This window comes from Musca vetustissima, unplaced genomic scaffold, assembly GCF_032173495.1.
Source record: "Musca vetustissima isolate MV318-11 ecotype Yass unplaced genomic scaffold, APGP_CSIRO_Mvet_v1 utg151800, whole genome shotgun sequence".
NCBI lineage: Eukaryota > Metazoa > Arthropoda > Insecta > Diptera > Muscidae > Musca > Musca vetustissima.
The window spans coordinates 22,623-39,393 of NW_026889398.1; the positions used below are offsets into that span (position 1 = coordinate 22,623).

A 16,771-nucleotide genomic window follows, 5' to 3' on the forward strand; every position below is an offset into this window, starting at 1 on the left:
GAGAGGGTTATGGTTCGACGTAACTTCAAGAACAGAGCATACACGAGCTGTGGTACAGTTCTAAATATACAGAAACCACCAGAAAGTTATTTATTAAAAAAATAGTAAGGCCAGATTGGCTTTCGCAAACGCTCATATCAATTAAAATACCACTCAATGGAGAAATACTATGTTCTCGGAAGAATTAAAGTTTAATATTTAAGGCTTAGACACGAACAAATTTGCGATGAGAAGGCCTAAAAATGGAAGTATCAAGCCTCAGTATAGCAAGGGTACTGTGAAGCATGGATGTGAGTCAATAATGGTATTGGACTGGTTTTCTTTCTCTTTATGGACTTCGATTAATTTACGAAATTTATGAAGTAATAGATCGGATTGTTTCAACAAGTATGTTGTAAACGGTAAAGTTTTCTTCGCTGAAGAAAATTTACCGATTGTCTGGTTATTCCAGCTTGACAATAACCTCGAACATACACAACAACATGTCAAAAATTGATTGCGGGAATATCGACGGAATCATCAGATCTTTGGAGTATCATAGATAGCAAAATCAAAAGCAATTCTCAAACAAACATAACTTCATCCCAACGGCTTAGGATTCGAGGAAGAGTACATCTAAGGATCAAATTTAGCGTCTTACAGATTCAATGCTTCGCAGATGTGCTGCCGTAACTTCAGTTTGTAATTTCAGTTGATTTACTTTTGACCAGAACCGATTGAGAACCGATTTTAAATAAGAACCGATTTTCACAGTACATTACACGCGCTACTTTAAACTCAAAATAGTACGGTATTTAATTTTTTCCTTAATCGAATAAACTGTGGGAGCTTAGGGAAACTAAGCACACTCAATTCAATACTCTATGCACAATTTCCTGTAAATCGAAAGAAATATAGAGACCTATACTTTGATTATAGTGTCTATCCCGTTTCCTTTTGTCTGCTACAATCATATTCACAAAGACATAATACCCTGTACCACAGTGTGCGGAAGGGTATAAAAAGGAATAGAGCGAATATAGATTAATTTTGGTAGTTAGATTTGGTAGTTTAAGGGAACCGTTAACGTAAATTTAAAGCCAATTCTATTTATTTTTTTTGTACCCTTAACCACATTGCAATGTGGTACAAAGACATACGTACATACATACGTCTTTGTAAATATGTTTTTAACAGGCAAAAGGAAAAGAGATAAACACATGGTTCCTTTTGAGAATATGCATAGAATCACCTTCTGAGTCGATTTATGCATGTCCGTCCGTCCGTTGATGTTAAATTGTTATTATCCGAATTTGATGAAATTTGGCACAGCTCATTTTTTGTTTTTATGACGAACTCTACTGAAAATGGGAAAAATCGGTTCAGATTTAGATATAGCTCCCATATATATTTTCGTCCGATTTTATGTAAATGGAGCACAGAAGTCCCTATATTTCTTTCGATTTTCACGAAATTTAGCACAGCGTACTGGATTAAAACTAAAATGATGTGTCTTAAGTTTCTTGAAATCGACTCAGATTTAGATATAGCTCCCATATATATTTTCGACCGATTTGATGTAAATGGTGCACAAAAGTCCCTACAAATCTTTCAATTTGAACGAAATTTGACATAGCGGACTCAATTGAGTCTAGAATGATGTGAGCTATGTTTCGAGAAAATCGGTTCAGATTTAGATATCGGTCCCATATTTTCCAAAGTCCCAATATGTCTTTCGGTTTGCACATTTAGCATGGCGAACTGAGTTAAGTGTAGAATGGTGCGTTGTTAAGTTTCGTGAAAATCGGTCCAGATTTAGATACAGTTCCCATATATATTTTCGTCCGATTTAAGGTAAATGGTGTACCAAAGTCCCTTTATATCTTTCGATTTGGACGAAATTTGGCACAGCGTAATGAATTAGGTCTAGAAAGATGTGTGTTAAGTTTCCTGAAAATCAGTTCAGATTTAGATATAGCTCCCATATATATTTTCGTCCGAATTAATGTAAATGGTGCACCAAAGTACCTATGTATATTTCTATTTGCACGAAATTTGGCACAGCGTAATGAATAAGGCTTAGAATGATGGGTGTTAAGTTTCGTGGAAATCGGTTCAGATTTAGATATAGCTTATATATCGGACCAAATGAAAAATTTAGTAGCGGTTGCAGAGTGACATGTTTATTGATCCAATTTCATGTTACTAATCCTTAAAAAATGCGACGTCTGTTAGGATTCATCTGTTGAATATACCCAAAGTGGTGAAGGGTATCATATAGTCGGCCCCGCCCGACTTTACTAATTTCCTTACTGGCTTATATAAAAATAGTTATGCAATTTGTTCCGCGTTTTTGGGTTTGGTTCTAAGACTCTGTTGTAATCATATCACCTGCGGAGGATATCGAGATAAAAAAGTAGAACGTAAGGTTCGATAATGAACTATATATGAACTATAACCCGTATTTAGATCTAGCCCCTGTGTGGGAGGTACCAGAAGGAGTGGACCGAAATTCCCCAAATTTTGATTGTCATCCAAAGTTTGGATGAAATCCAAATTTTCTGAAACAAATTTGGTCCAATGAAACATGGGGTCTAGAACTATCATAACCGTGTCATTATCAATAAAGCTGAGGGTATAATTGTCCATTAAAAATTTCTGAAATTTGTTTCTATTGTTTATATTGTGGTTTACATAACCGGTTTGTGGAAATGTGATGCACGATATTGGGATTCAAAACTAAATTATTAGCTTGGAACTTGAGCTATTTCGGCTCAACCTCTTATATAATAAAAACTCCAAGTATTGGCTAATTCCTACACAATGTTGTCAATATTGGTCCCGCTTTAGTATGCTTCATATACATTTGCCCTCTAAATTGGAGTATTTTCAGGATTTTATATACATGTTTCACCCTACTATGTCAACATTTTGGTGTTTTGAGATTTTAGGGAAACCCTCAGTATTTCTATGGTGGAGGGTATCCAAAGTTCGGCCCGGCCGAACTTAACGCTTTTTCACTTGTTTTAAATTGTTGCAGATGCACACATAGCTTCCATATTTCGAACCGGTGACTAATTAAGATTAAAATTTTTAAAAGTGTCCTTCGAGGGAAAATTTAAATTGTTATGATACATATGTAAAATATACCCAAAGTTGTGAGGGGTATCATATAGTCGGCATAGTCCGACTTTACTACTTTCCCTACTGGTTTTCTTAGTAAGGGTATGAAAATACCATATTACAGCTAAAGCTGATGGATATATTGAAGAATTGAGGTACAGTTATATGGTGGACAAGTTACACAAGTAACTTAATGAAGAACATACTCTTACGAATTATTTTAAATCCTTTATATATATGTTGGAGTATATATATATATATATATTCTATGTACATACCTTTTGATTATTTATTCTATGTACATATCTTTTGATTATTCCTAAAATCTGTAGGAATTTTTTTAGGGAGAAAATTAAGCGGTGCTTTTAAATGAGCCAAATAAACAAACGTGGACATTTTGACAAAGTTATGTTAAAACATTCATCTATATTGATAATATTCTGTATATGTCTGCCTTCAAAACTCCAGAAAGTCTAATTATCTATATAGATAATAGAAAAGATTATTCGAGGTGTTGCAAACGGAATGACCTTATGGTGGAGGGTGTAAAAATAATATATATATATATATATATATATATATATATTATCAATATAGATGAATGCTTTAACATAACTTTGTCAAAAATGTCCACGTTTCTTTATTAGACTCATTAAAAGTACCGCCTAATTTTCTATATATATATATATATATATATATATAGGGGAGAGGGGGCACCTTTGAACACTTTCTGTTTTCAAGCCTTATAAAATTTTTTATTTTATAATTTTTGGTTTCTTATACATTTTAACTAATAGGTATATATGTAACTTTTAAAATGAATATACATATAACATACTTTAAGCTAGATATACATATTTTATTACTGTTTTAATGGACGAAGTCCAGGAGGGCAGCTTTGAACAAGGGTTGGCATTTTTGAACGACATGGTTTTTTACAGTGTTTATGTTCAAATATGAATGTATTTTATTCATTCAGAAATGCATTTGTTTACTAAAAAATATACAAAAAGTTTCGAAAATTAAAAAATTCCAATCAAAATTTATTAAAATATAAAATGACTTAAAAACAAAGATTGATATGGTGAAAAATACATTCAATTTCGTAATCTTATTAGCCCATTTGAAATTTTGAGGAATCGAAGCCAAAAGTTAAAAACTCCGTTTCTAACTGCAGTTTATTGGGCATGTTCAAAGGTGCCCCACCTGTGGCATTTTACGGAAATTTATAATATTTTTTTTTTTTTTTTTTTTTTTGTAGAAAATATATATGAAAGAAAATACATTAGTTATGTTTGATATGATTGTTGGAAAGCAAAAAAATTGTTTATCGAAAGAAAACGATCACCGAATTCTTCCTGCGCCCTTACAACCGAAAGGTTAAAAGTTTACAATTGCACTGCGAAAACATGGTCACCCATGCACAATTTGTCTACAACTGAAAAAGCTAGGCAAAGTGGTTTACGCAGATAGAGAACAAGATTGCCACATACAAAAATGTGATTGCGAGTCGGAAAAATTTTAAAATGGAGCCAAAAAATTTATACTAACTCATCAATTGAGAACGACTGGACCGATTTGACAAACAGTTTCTTTCAGTTGTCGGTAATTACGGAGGAATGGTTTTTATGAAAGAAAATTTTGAGAAAAAGCCGTTGAGAAAAAAATCGATAATCGATTTGAATTGAAGTTTCTGTTAGTAGTCTGTAATTGAAGTGGAATGGTTTTAATGAAAGAACATTTTGAGAAAAATCCGCGAAAATGTTGCAAAACATATTTTGAAAGATATTAGCATTTCCAGACGTTTTATATCGAACCTTTATGATTTTATCTCTTCGTAGTTTTTTGGACATATTTTGGGCGAAAATGGGCAGCGTATATCTTTAAGTAATTCTCAATTATGGAAATTTCTCAAAATATGTTAATTTTCTACAATTAATTGGATTGTCATTGCCTTGAAAAAACTATTGTATATGAAAATAAATGTACATACATTTTCATTAGAGTTATAAATAAATATGTATGTATTTTATTCATTCAGAAATGCATTTGTTTACTAAAAAATATACAAAAAGTTTCGAAAATTAAAAAATTCCAATCAAAATTTATTAAAATATAAAATGACTTAAAAACAAAGATTGATATGGTGGAAAATACATTCAATTTCGTAATCTTATTAGCCCATTTGAAATTTTGAGGAATCGAAGCCAAAAGTTAAAAACTCCGTTTCTTACTGCAGTTTATTGGGCATGTTCAAAGGTGCCCCACCTGTGGCATTTTACGGAAATTTATAATATTTTTTTTTTTTTTTTTGTAGAAAATATATATGAAAGAAAATACATTAGTTATGTTTGATATGATTGTTGGAAAGCAAAAAGATTGTTTATCGAAAGAAAACGATCGCCGAATTCTTCCTGCGCCCATACAACCAAAAGGTTAAAAGTTTACAATTGCACTGCGAAAACATGGTCACCCATGCACAATTTGTCTACAACTGAAAAAGCTAGGCAAAGTGGTTTACGCAGATAGGGAACAAGATTGCCATATACAAAAATGTGGTTGCGAGTCGGAAAAATTTTAAAATGGAGCCAAAAAATGTATACTAACTCATCAATTGAGAACGGCTGGACCGATTTGACAAAAAGTTTCTTTCAGTTGTCGGTAATTACGGAGGAATGGTTTTTATGAAAGAAAATTTTGAGAAAATGCCGTTGAGAAAAAAATCGGCTGGACCGATTTGAATTGAAGTTTCTGTTAGTAGTCTGTAATTGAAGTGGAATGGTTTTAATGAAAGGACATTTTGAGAAAAATCCGCGAAAATGTTGCAAAACATATTTTGAAAGATATTAGCATTTCCAGACGTTTTATATCGAACCTTTATGATTTTATCTCTTCGTAGTTTTTTTGGACATATTTTGGGCGAAAATGGGCAGCGTATATCTTTAAGTAATTGTCAATTATGGAAAATTCTCAAAATATGTTAATTTTCTACAATCAATTGGATTGTCATTGCCTTGAAAAAACTATTGTATATGAAAATAAATGTATATATATTTTCATTAGAGTTATATTTAATAATAAGAAATCGAAAAGAGACAGAGAGAGTAAGATTAATCGCTAACATTATTTGCTAACGTTGTCCTTAAAATCAAGATTTATTTAGTTTGAAAATATAAGTTATGTTATGTGAAACAATTTGCATGGTATGTATAGGTTGTGAAAAATTTCTCAAATAAAACACATTAAGACATGATAAAGTAAAGCTTAAGCGGTTCCATTATGTGGAGCCTATAATTTTGTTACCCTTAACTGTCAAAACATATATATCTGAGCGGAATCAATATTCGAGAATTCCCTTCATATGTGTGGATGAAATTGTATACCACTAAACGATACAACATGTTTGTAATACCAACATTCAAGCCAAGCTCAATCTAAAATATTGCGAGCTATATACTGATTTTAATATTAAAATCAAAAGGACAGTTAGACATGAACAACATTTCATTCTTATTAAGAATGCTTCAAAAATGGACAAATTAAAAAATGTCAAAATATTGGTATGTATCAAAAATGTTAAGTGGAATAATTTAACCGATTACTATACTGAAATACCACACATACTCAAGTATGTTTTCGATAACTTCCTTAATATTTACCAACCCTATATTGATGCATTTTTGATAAGGCAAAACAACGTTTGTCGGGTCAGCAAGTCTATATTTATAAAAATGAATTGCTGTTCGTTAGTCTCGCTAAAACTCGGGAACGGCTGAACGGATTTATCTGATCTTAGTCTTGAAATGGTGGAAGTTCAGGGAAGGTTTAAAGTGTGAGCAAATTCGAATAAATACCGCGAAACATCTAAAAACTGGCTTTTATATTTCCCATACAAATGCTTTCTAAATAAAATGTATAGTCATAGAGACAATTTGCATTTTGTGTCAAATTATTTTTTTATGTTTGAAAAATTTTAAACTTCTGAAAGCAACCATAATATTCGACAACTAATATTCTATGAATGCATACTTCTATCTTTGTGAGTGACAATTATCTTTTGTGATAGAGACTTTGTGTTAGTCACACTTTTTTGTTCTGTAAGTGCGAAATTTCCTCATATTGATTAATTACGGTAAGATGTGGATCAGAAAACGATCTAACTTAGGTCGTCACAGTGAATCGAATACGCGAAGAGATATCTCACGTGCACTGATGACCAGAAAGAGACAGTTGAAGAAAATAGTCGTATTGCTATGTCAGAATGCCAATGAAGCTCGACGGTATGAAATAGAGCGAATCCGCAGAAGCAGTGTATGGCGCCTTTTTAATACATGATGTCAATTCCATGAGAAAATTTGGTCAAAGTCTTTACAATACCGAAAATGGAACGGGAACTGTATGTAGAAACTTCATCAAAACTTGGTCCTGAATAGAAATGTTTTCGCAAATGATATATGATATATGATACTACAATGGGAATGGATATGTACTAATTTTTGGTATGAAGATTTGACACCACATGATAATAGGGGATACCATTATATGGGGGCTACCCGGAAACTTGGACCAATATTGATAATTTTTGGTAAAGAGGTTTTGATCATCCATAAATAAAACATCACAGCCACTTTAGTTGAAACACTGGACCAAACTGCCAAACATACGAATATTGTGCGTACCGCTATGTGGGAGCTGCCTCAAAGAGTATACCAATACCAATATTAACAATTTTAGTATGATTCATTCTACCATATAATACAACCAAATATCAAATTAGAGACGGTTACCTTTAAAAACGTGCTCAAATCCCCCACATTATCCAAAAAGTTGAAGTACTTTTATATGGGGTATATTTGGAAGCTTGAAATTACAGCCAAATATCGAATATTAAGGGATACCGTTATATGGGGGCTATTCGTAAATCAATATTGAAAATCTTAATTAAAGAGATTCTCTTGAATATAGTTATATTCAAGCCCCCATATAACGGTATCGTTTTATGGGGGCTACCCTTAAGGTGGACCAAAAAATTAACATTTTCAATACCAAATATCTTATGAGTAGTAGAAATGTATGAGCAACTTTCAAAGTTCATCCTTAAAGCGTGGAGGGAGCAACAAAATTCGATCATAAACATCAAATTGTAGATATTCAGTTTTGTAATGTTACTGTATGTGTGCTCTGACAAATACTTATGGTGCAATGTATAAAAAAACCTAAAATACCAAAAATTATACATCAACAATATTGCTAGGCAAGACAACGTTTGCCGGGACCGCTTGTATATATATATATATATTTTACACCCTCCACCATTAGGTTATTCCGTTTGCACCTCGAATATTCTTTTCTATTAACTATATAGATAATTAGACATTCTGGAGTTTTGAAGGTAGACATATGCAGAATGTTATCAATATAGATGAATGTTTTAACATAACTTTGTCAAAAATGTCCACGTTTGTTTATTAGACTCATTTGAAAGCACCGCTTAATTTTAGGAATAATCAAAAGATATGAACATAGAATAAATTGTCTGGATAATTGCCTGTCACTGGATCCGGTGCTAGAACAGAAATCGTACGACTTTAGTTCTTTCTTCAGATGGTTTTAAATATTGGTCGATACCTTTTGGTATTGGTGGTTAGCCTGATTTGCTTTCTGCTTTAAAATAAATATGTTCAAATTTATTTTACAAAATAGTTAACATACTTTTAGGATGAATACTAAGAAAATCCAATTTGATTTATATTTTAAATATTATAATAAATTCACACCGTTTTGAAATGGTGTGTATTGTTTCATTAATTTCCCGAATGATGCATTCGAGAAAAACATGCATATTTACATCGACAACAAGCTGTGGGTGTAGCAAAACCCATTGTCCGTTCGAAATAAAACTTGTTGTTGACAGCTTCATTAGCACTATTATCAACTATTTCGGAAACATGTTACACATATATTTTATACCAATTAATTTTGTTTCGATTTACTTTGATGCAAATGCATTTACATGGTATACGCCGTAATAAAAATGCGTTACAGCGTTTTTCCGGTTGTTATATTTCGAAATGCTCGAACGATTTGAACTGAAGATGTATTTTAGGAGAGAAAATCGTTGATATAAATATTGTGCATGGCGCCGAATGCAATCACAGTCGTTCATCATACGTTACAACAGTTAGTGGTAGCACACCTATAACACTCTTTAGCAAACCCCTTCTTCAAGTTCAATATGCGTACTTTCTTGGTAAGTTCATCGGAGATTTGATACTAGACATGAATAAATAACATATTGGGTATATTTCTTTACAGGTGTTGTGTTTTATTGCCGCTGTGACAGCTCAGTACCAATATGGTGTTAACTTTGGTGGTGGAAATTCTGAAGATCTAGGCTTTTCTAAACAGCAACAAGTTCTGCCACTCCAAGAGGAATACAGCAAGTCGTTCTATTCATTTAGTGCCCCTGAACATGAATTTGAAGATCCAAATGCAGCCGAGAAAATTGCCAGTGCCTTGAAAAAGAATCTCCGAGTGGTGTTCATTAAAGGACCCGAGAATAAAGGCCTTGAAAATGCTGTACTTCAATTGGCCAAAACAGCTGCAGAGGATCGTACTGCCATTTATGTACTCAACAAACAATCGGATATTGGATCGTTGGTCAATCAATTGCAGGAACTTAAGTCGACCACCGACAACAGGCCAGAGGTTCACTTTGTCAAATATCGTACTCAGGCTGATGCAGAAAATGCCCAGCGTACCATTCAGTCGCAATACGATAGCTTACCTGGTACATCAATTGATAATGCTCCTAGATCTGCCTCAGTTCTGAATTTCGCTTCGAAATCGGCATTCACTGGTAATGAAGCTGATCTAGTCCCACCGACTTCTGCTCCAGCACCAGCTTCTGTTCCGCCATCAAGAAGTTATATACCACCAAGAAGTGCATACATACCACCCAGCAAAAGAGTTTAGAAATAAGTATGAATAATTTCACAATGACAGTTAACTAGTTGTAAGTCATCAAATAATTTTTATAAATACATTCACATACATATTTATATATAAATTATACATTAATGTTAAAAAATACCTTTGCATTACCAGTACTATATAATAGATTGATATTTTTTACTGTAATTAATTAAATAACAATTTATTTTTAATTTATATATAATCTAATTTATATATAATCCGGAAGATCATATTTTCGAATGGGTGGTAGAGAGGTTCCCCAGATCGATAAAGCTTAATACCTCCAAATACTATTGTTTTTCTCCCAAATATCTTCTCCCAATAACTCAAGCATTTGAAAATTTTTGGGTATTAATTTAGATCTTCTGATAATTCTTCGAAATCTTCAGCGGGGAACAACGGACTACTGAACTGCCCATGAGTAAACCAAGGAGCAGAGTTTACGACGTTTGAAATCTGCATGGACTCTTCCAAAGGATACTTACTCTTCTCAGTGAATTGCCGGAAGACACAAATGAGGTGAAAGATAAACTTGATGTCATCTCATCAGCTGCCTGTTTCCCTTTGATTGACTATAATTACACATAAATATTTGCGTTTTTTTATCGAAAGCAATCAAGACTGATCATCATCTCTGGAAAACTTCTGCGATTGTTTGACTTTTCCCATCTTTCAATTTGAGCTTATTCAACCTAATTTCTCTAGATACACTCCTAAGGACCATAGAAAAATATTGAAAGCTCTGCTAATAAGTATTTATTCAATTGAACAGCTTCCTAGGAGATTGCCCCTTGCAGAAGTTTGCACATAAAATTCGCCTTTTTTCTGCAGCACCCGTAGTTTTCCAGGAGTGTTGATAGTTTTTCATTTATGGATAAGTGGAATGAGAATGATAAACCAGTAAGGAATGTATTAAAGTCCGACTATGTAATACCCTTTACCATCATGTACATTCAAAAGATGTATCCTAACAGACGTCCCCTTTGCGAAGGAACATTGGCATGAAACTGAACGAACCTAAATATGCGATATTTGTTTCAATATATGTGAGCCCACTAATATCAATCCATACATATTTAAATTCATTCGGGCAGATTTAGAGTCGATTGTGTGCAAATGGGACAATTTAATTTACATCGGCTTAAAGACATACGCTGTTCAGTATCCTGCACTGTTCAAAATTTAGTCTCAATTAGACATCCCTGCATCTGCACTAATTTCAACAAAAAACAATAACGCAATTCTCGTCTCAAGCTGATAAATTGTGCCTTGTCAATCGGACAGTGGTACCGGGTATATGCATAAGATCACTTTCAAAGTTGATTTATGCATGTCCGTCTGTCCATCCGTCCGTCTGTCCATGTATTCTTGTAAACAAATTACAGATCGCATTTATGATCCAATTTAGATGAACTTTGGCACAGTTCACTTATTTGGCCCAAGGACGAACCCTATTTTAATTGGAGATAAACGGTTCAGGTTTAGATATAGCTCCCATATATACTTTCATCCGATTTTATGTAAATGGTGCACCAAACTCCAAACGATTCAAACAAAATTTTGCACAGCGTACTGACTTAAGTCAAGTTTGATGTCCGTGAAGTTTTATTGAAGTCGGTTCAGATTCAGATATAGCTTCCATATATAGTTTCCTCGGCTTTTATGTAAATGGTGCACCAAACTCCCAAGGATTGTCCGATTGGTACAATATTTTGCCTAGCGTACTGACCTAAGTCCACTTTAATTTCAGTGATGTTTTGTTGAAATCGGATCAGATTTAGATATAGCTCCCATATATATATTTGTCCGATTTTATGTAAATGGTGCACAGAGCAGCCTACGTCTGTTCCATATATAGCATTTCCAGATTAAATGAAACCTTTTACAAATTAAATGAAACCTTTTCCAAATTAAATTAAATTTTTTCCAAATTAAATGAAACCTTTTCCAATTGAAATGAAACCTTTTCCAATTGAAATGAAACCTTTTAAACAACGCGTGAGTTGTACATCACACAATCGTTTCTAATTCCAGTGTCAATGCAGACAGATTTAAATTATTTATAGATTTTTTTTTTTTTGAGAAAATCAATCCAGAGTTGGAAAATAACGCTCAAATACACAAGCGACATGACATAAAAAATTTGATCGAATCCAAATTGAAAATGCTAAATCCAATTGAAAATTATGTGCAAGAGCTGAGCTGTGTGACGTTTCAATGGAACGTAACATTGTTGATGTAATCGAGCGAAGTATTCAAAACCTTACTCGGCAAGATTGTTCTAACTACGTTATGGACATGGTTTTGAAAATCCCACAAGCTGCCCCTTCATTAAGATAAGCAGTTACCTTATCATCAACAATTTATTTTGTCAAATATGTATTTCGCATTTCGGGTATTCAATTCTTGTTCTTAAATATTTATTTATTAAAATGTCAAGAAATACCCAGTTTGTATTACTATTTATTTAGTTTTATGTAGTAAAGATATTAAATGAAATCACACCGAATTAAAGAATATTTATGTTAATTACACAGCCATACAACTATATTTGTTAATATTCTTTGATTTAATTTTCAAATATTGGTTTAAAATTACTGCAAATATTATATTTCCTTAGATAAGAATAAAGGTTTCATTTAATTTGGAAAAATTCATTCTATTTGTAAAAGGTTTCATTTCAATTGGAAAGGGTTTCATTCTATTTGTAAAAGGTTTCATTTCAATTGGAAAAGGTTTCATTTAATTTGGAAAAGGTTTCATTTAATTTGTAAAATGTTTCATTTAATCTGGAAATGCTATACATCAGATGAAATTGTGGTCAGCGAACTGTGCTGCAGAATACCAAAGGGTATATTCCACGGTTTCTCAATTAGGTCCAGATTTATACATATTTCCACATACATTATTTTGCTATACAAATGGTACACAAAATAATACAATCCAATCCAATTTTTCATAGATTACAGAATAGTATGTGTATGGGGTTTTTAACTGTTTCAAATATCTATGTAGATCACATATATAGTTTCGCCGCACAGTGGATTTAGCGGTAGGCAAAGTGGTTAATTATTCAGGTAATTTTAAAATATTGTTATTTTTTATTGGTGGATATTCATAAATACATTAAAAAGTGTAATTAGAAAAACAAGAAAAATGAAAAAATGTTGTTTTAATATTTTATGGCCGATAAAAACGTAAATTAGGAAATGCAATTGAAAATTAGAGCATACTTAATGTGCTTTTAGGGAAAAAATGTTCTTAAAAAATAAAAGTTCATAAATATTTAATCTGTATTTAAAATAATCTTAAATCTCAAAATAATCGTCATCATCTTCGTCACCATTATCTTTTTTTTTTTTTTTTTTTGGGTAAGATTAACGATGATTCAGGATTTCAACTGAATCATCGTTAATCTTACCCCAAAGAAAAAATGATAATGGTGACGAAGATGATGAATTACAAACATCAAAAATACCTCATTTTTGGAGCAATTTCCTTTTTTTAATACTTTCAAAACATTTATCTAAACAAACAAATATTTATCATATGCTCAAACACCTGAAGTAGACGGCTCCATAAAAAAATGTTCACTTTTAGAAGTCTTAATTAAGAAAATGATCGCTGGAAATATGCAAAAATGCGCGCAAAAATAATAATAATTACTGAACTTTGAAGACACACTACAAATAAAGTAAACAACTAAGAACTCTTATTTTGGCAACTAGTGATGTAGAATTTTATCTTATTTACCCGGTACCGGTTATTAAAGTAACCACTGTGTGCCGGTTCCATTCCAATGGTCCTCTAAAGATGATAAGTCTCTTCTATCTACAAAGTCTACAATCCAAAGTGGTGAAGGGTATTATATAGTCGGCCCCGTCTGACTTTTGAACTTTCCTTACTGGTTAAATTTTAAATGAGTCAAATTGGCTCACTTCGGAAATCTAGTGATTAATATACCACCTCCACCTTATGGTATCAATACATTCAATTGCAAAATAGAGTTTAAGTCGATAATACTGTATACGTTCGACTGAGTCACCCTGTATAAATATGGTTTTGCCCTAAAGTATGCTTCAATGAATAAATACATTTAGCAAATTGTAAGTATTGTTTAAAACAATGCAAATGGTGGATAGCTAACGCAACGTACACATGGATGGGATGAAGACATCCATCCCATGAATATGCAAAAGAATTTGTTTATGATATCACAATATTCAAACGAAAAAAAAACATTTTAATTAAAAATTCAATAAATTAACTTAATTTATTACAAAATACATAAATATATACACAGGGTCAGAGATTATGCGCTAATGTTTAGCAGAGGCTGGCAAATATTTGGAAATTGGTTTGGTAGTTTCAACCTTTTCTGTTGCACTGCTAATAGCGCCGGAACGTGGATCGAGCTTAAGTGTGGATCCGACAAAGTCGTGAGTAACTCCAAGGTCAGGACGATTGATGTGATTGGGGCCGTCCAATTGTTCATATTGAGCCTGGATGACACGTTGAGCGTGCTCAGCTTCCTCGGGGGTACGGTACTTAATGAAGGCCACCTCTGGACGTTGTGGTGCAACATTCTGAATCGAGTTCAATTTCTGCGCCAATTCGGAGGCATCATGTTGTTTGGTGAGGACATAAATTGCCGTTTGGGAACTGGCAGATTGTTTGGCCAACTGCAAGGCAGCTTGTTCCAGACCATTGTTTTCGGGGGCTTTAATGAAGACAACTTTAAGATTCTTCTTGATTGTTGCCAATTGTTCTTGCAAATCCTTGGGAGCTTCATATTCCTCTTGGGGTGCGGATAAATAGTAGAACTCCTTGTGGAATGCCACTTTATTTTGAACGGGTGTGGGGGGAACAACGGTTTCGATGGGTTTTACTGGCTTTGCTGTTGTTCTGATTATGAAATGAGGCTGAGAAGTTTCAATAAGTGCAGAATTTGCTGCAATTTCTTGTGAAGGTGGTTGGACATTTGTTGCAGGAGCTTGCACTATAACTTGTTGTTGTAACTGCTGCTGTTCCTGTTGTTGTTGTTGCAGCTGTTCATGTTGTATGACATGCTGGGCACTTTGCAATAAATTGCTAACAAATTGGCCACCAGCATCGGCAAATCCTTGTGGAATTTGTCCAACGAATTGTTCTTGCAGGATTTGTTGATAATCATTGGGTATGGCTTGAATGTTGTTGCCACCCGTCTGTCCCACTTCTATTTGATAGTTATAACCCTGAGGTAAAGCCAAGGCATAGCCAAGAGAGAGTAAAAACTGAAAAAGAAAAGCCCTGGTTATTCAAAATTTCTTCTATCTTCACTCATTTCAAACTTACCACAAACACACGCATAGTTTTTCCGAACAATCTAATATTGCCTTTAGCAAAGAAAACCTCCAAACCAGCGACAATGTTCACAATGCGAAAATGGAATTATAACTGTTAATGTTATTTGTCTATAGTGCAGTTTTTATATATCGACCAAAACGTAATTTTTGAAACTTCGGATTACAGCATCCAACAACATATTGTTCGGACCATCAATTCCAAATATTGGGTCAACGATCAAAATCGTATTTGGTGTAAATGGCATAAGTTTTGCATAAATTTTGGCTCTTTATTAACGATGATATCGACAGTGATAGATAAATATATGTATAGATATTTCTGCAAAAAGCTGGTTTTGTGTGGCTAGTGTTTATGACAATGGTACGCATACAGTAGGAATTTATTAGTTGCCAAAACATTATCGATGTTTTATGACAAATCTGTATAGGAATTCGTACATATTTATGTGTTTGGTTTCTGGAATGTTTAACTAGATGCAAAATATGACTTAATAAATTTATAAACTTCAATCTATGACTCGACATAATTAGTTCATTGTGTTAATAATAAAAATAATATGTAAATTAAAGGAATGTTTTCATTGGAAGGCGTCATTTGAATTGGTATTTTAATTTGCGACGTTAATCATGATTAAAGCCTACATCACTTCTGCAAGTAAATGCTGATGATGTGGTCTGGATTTCGAGGAAATGATTCGATCTAACAGTAATGGGCAAAAGTTTGAAAAATATACTTGATTGATATATACTACAGTCTCAGCTTACCAATGATTAAAAAAAATTGTGTTAAAATTTAGCCAGATGCCAAATTATTTTCACTTTTGTTGCAAACTGAAGATAGGAGCTTATAAATATGAAAAATCTACAGGACCGATATATATGACTTTGTAGAACTACAGACCTATTTTCCGACAAAAAATTTTTGTCAGTACTTCTAAATGTCAAATATATTCGACAACTAGTAAGGAAAGTAGTAAAGTCGGACTGGGACGATTTATGATACCCTTCACCACTTTGGGTATATTCTACATATGTATCCTGAAAGACGTCGCCTTTTCGAAGGAACATTGACATAGAATTAAACGAACTCAAATATGTGATCTTTATCTATTTCTAAACCGACTAACATCAATCCCTACACATGTTATTCTGCAACCTATGCTACATTTTGTAAATCGATTTAAAGCAATCTTGACACACGCTATTCGTTATGCCGCACTGTTTAAAATTTAATCTCAATCAAACACCCATTGATTATTTGGTGTACAATAAACATAAATAAGTCAAAATTATATATGGAAGCTATGCTATATATATATACATATCTGAACCGATTTCAAGGAAAATTA

General features: G+C 33.0%; 2 protein-coding genes across 2 annotated transcripts; one reads left to right on the forward strand and one right to left on the reverse strand.

Moving 5' to 3' along the window:
• The first annotated feature begins 9,337 nt into the window (after positions 1 to 9,337).
• LOC133337104 (uncharacterized) lies at positions 9,338 to 10,077 on the forward strand. The gene is made up of 2 exons (XM_061545368.1): positions 9,338 to 9,352; positions 9,418 to 10,077. The coding sequence occupies exons 1-2, from the start codon at positions 9,338 to 9,340 to the stop codon at positions 10,075 to 10,077; spliced, it is 675 nt and encodes a 224-aa protein (XP_061401352.1).
• Positions 10,078 to 14,396: 4,319 nt separating this feature from the next.
• On the reverse strand, positions 14,397 to 15,426 carry LOC133337098 (basic-leucine zipper transcription factor A-like). The gene is made up of 2 exons (XM_061545361.1): positions 15,412 to 15,426; positions 14,397 to 15,350 (listed from the first exon to the last, which is right to left on the reverse strand). The coding sequence occupies exons 1-2, from the start codon at positions 15,424 to 15,426 to the stop codon at positions 14,397 to 14,399; spliced, it is 969 nt and encodes a 322-aa protein (XP_061401345.1).
• Between the last annotated feature and the right edge of the window lie 1,345 nt (positions 15,427 to 16,771).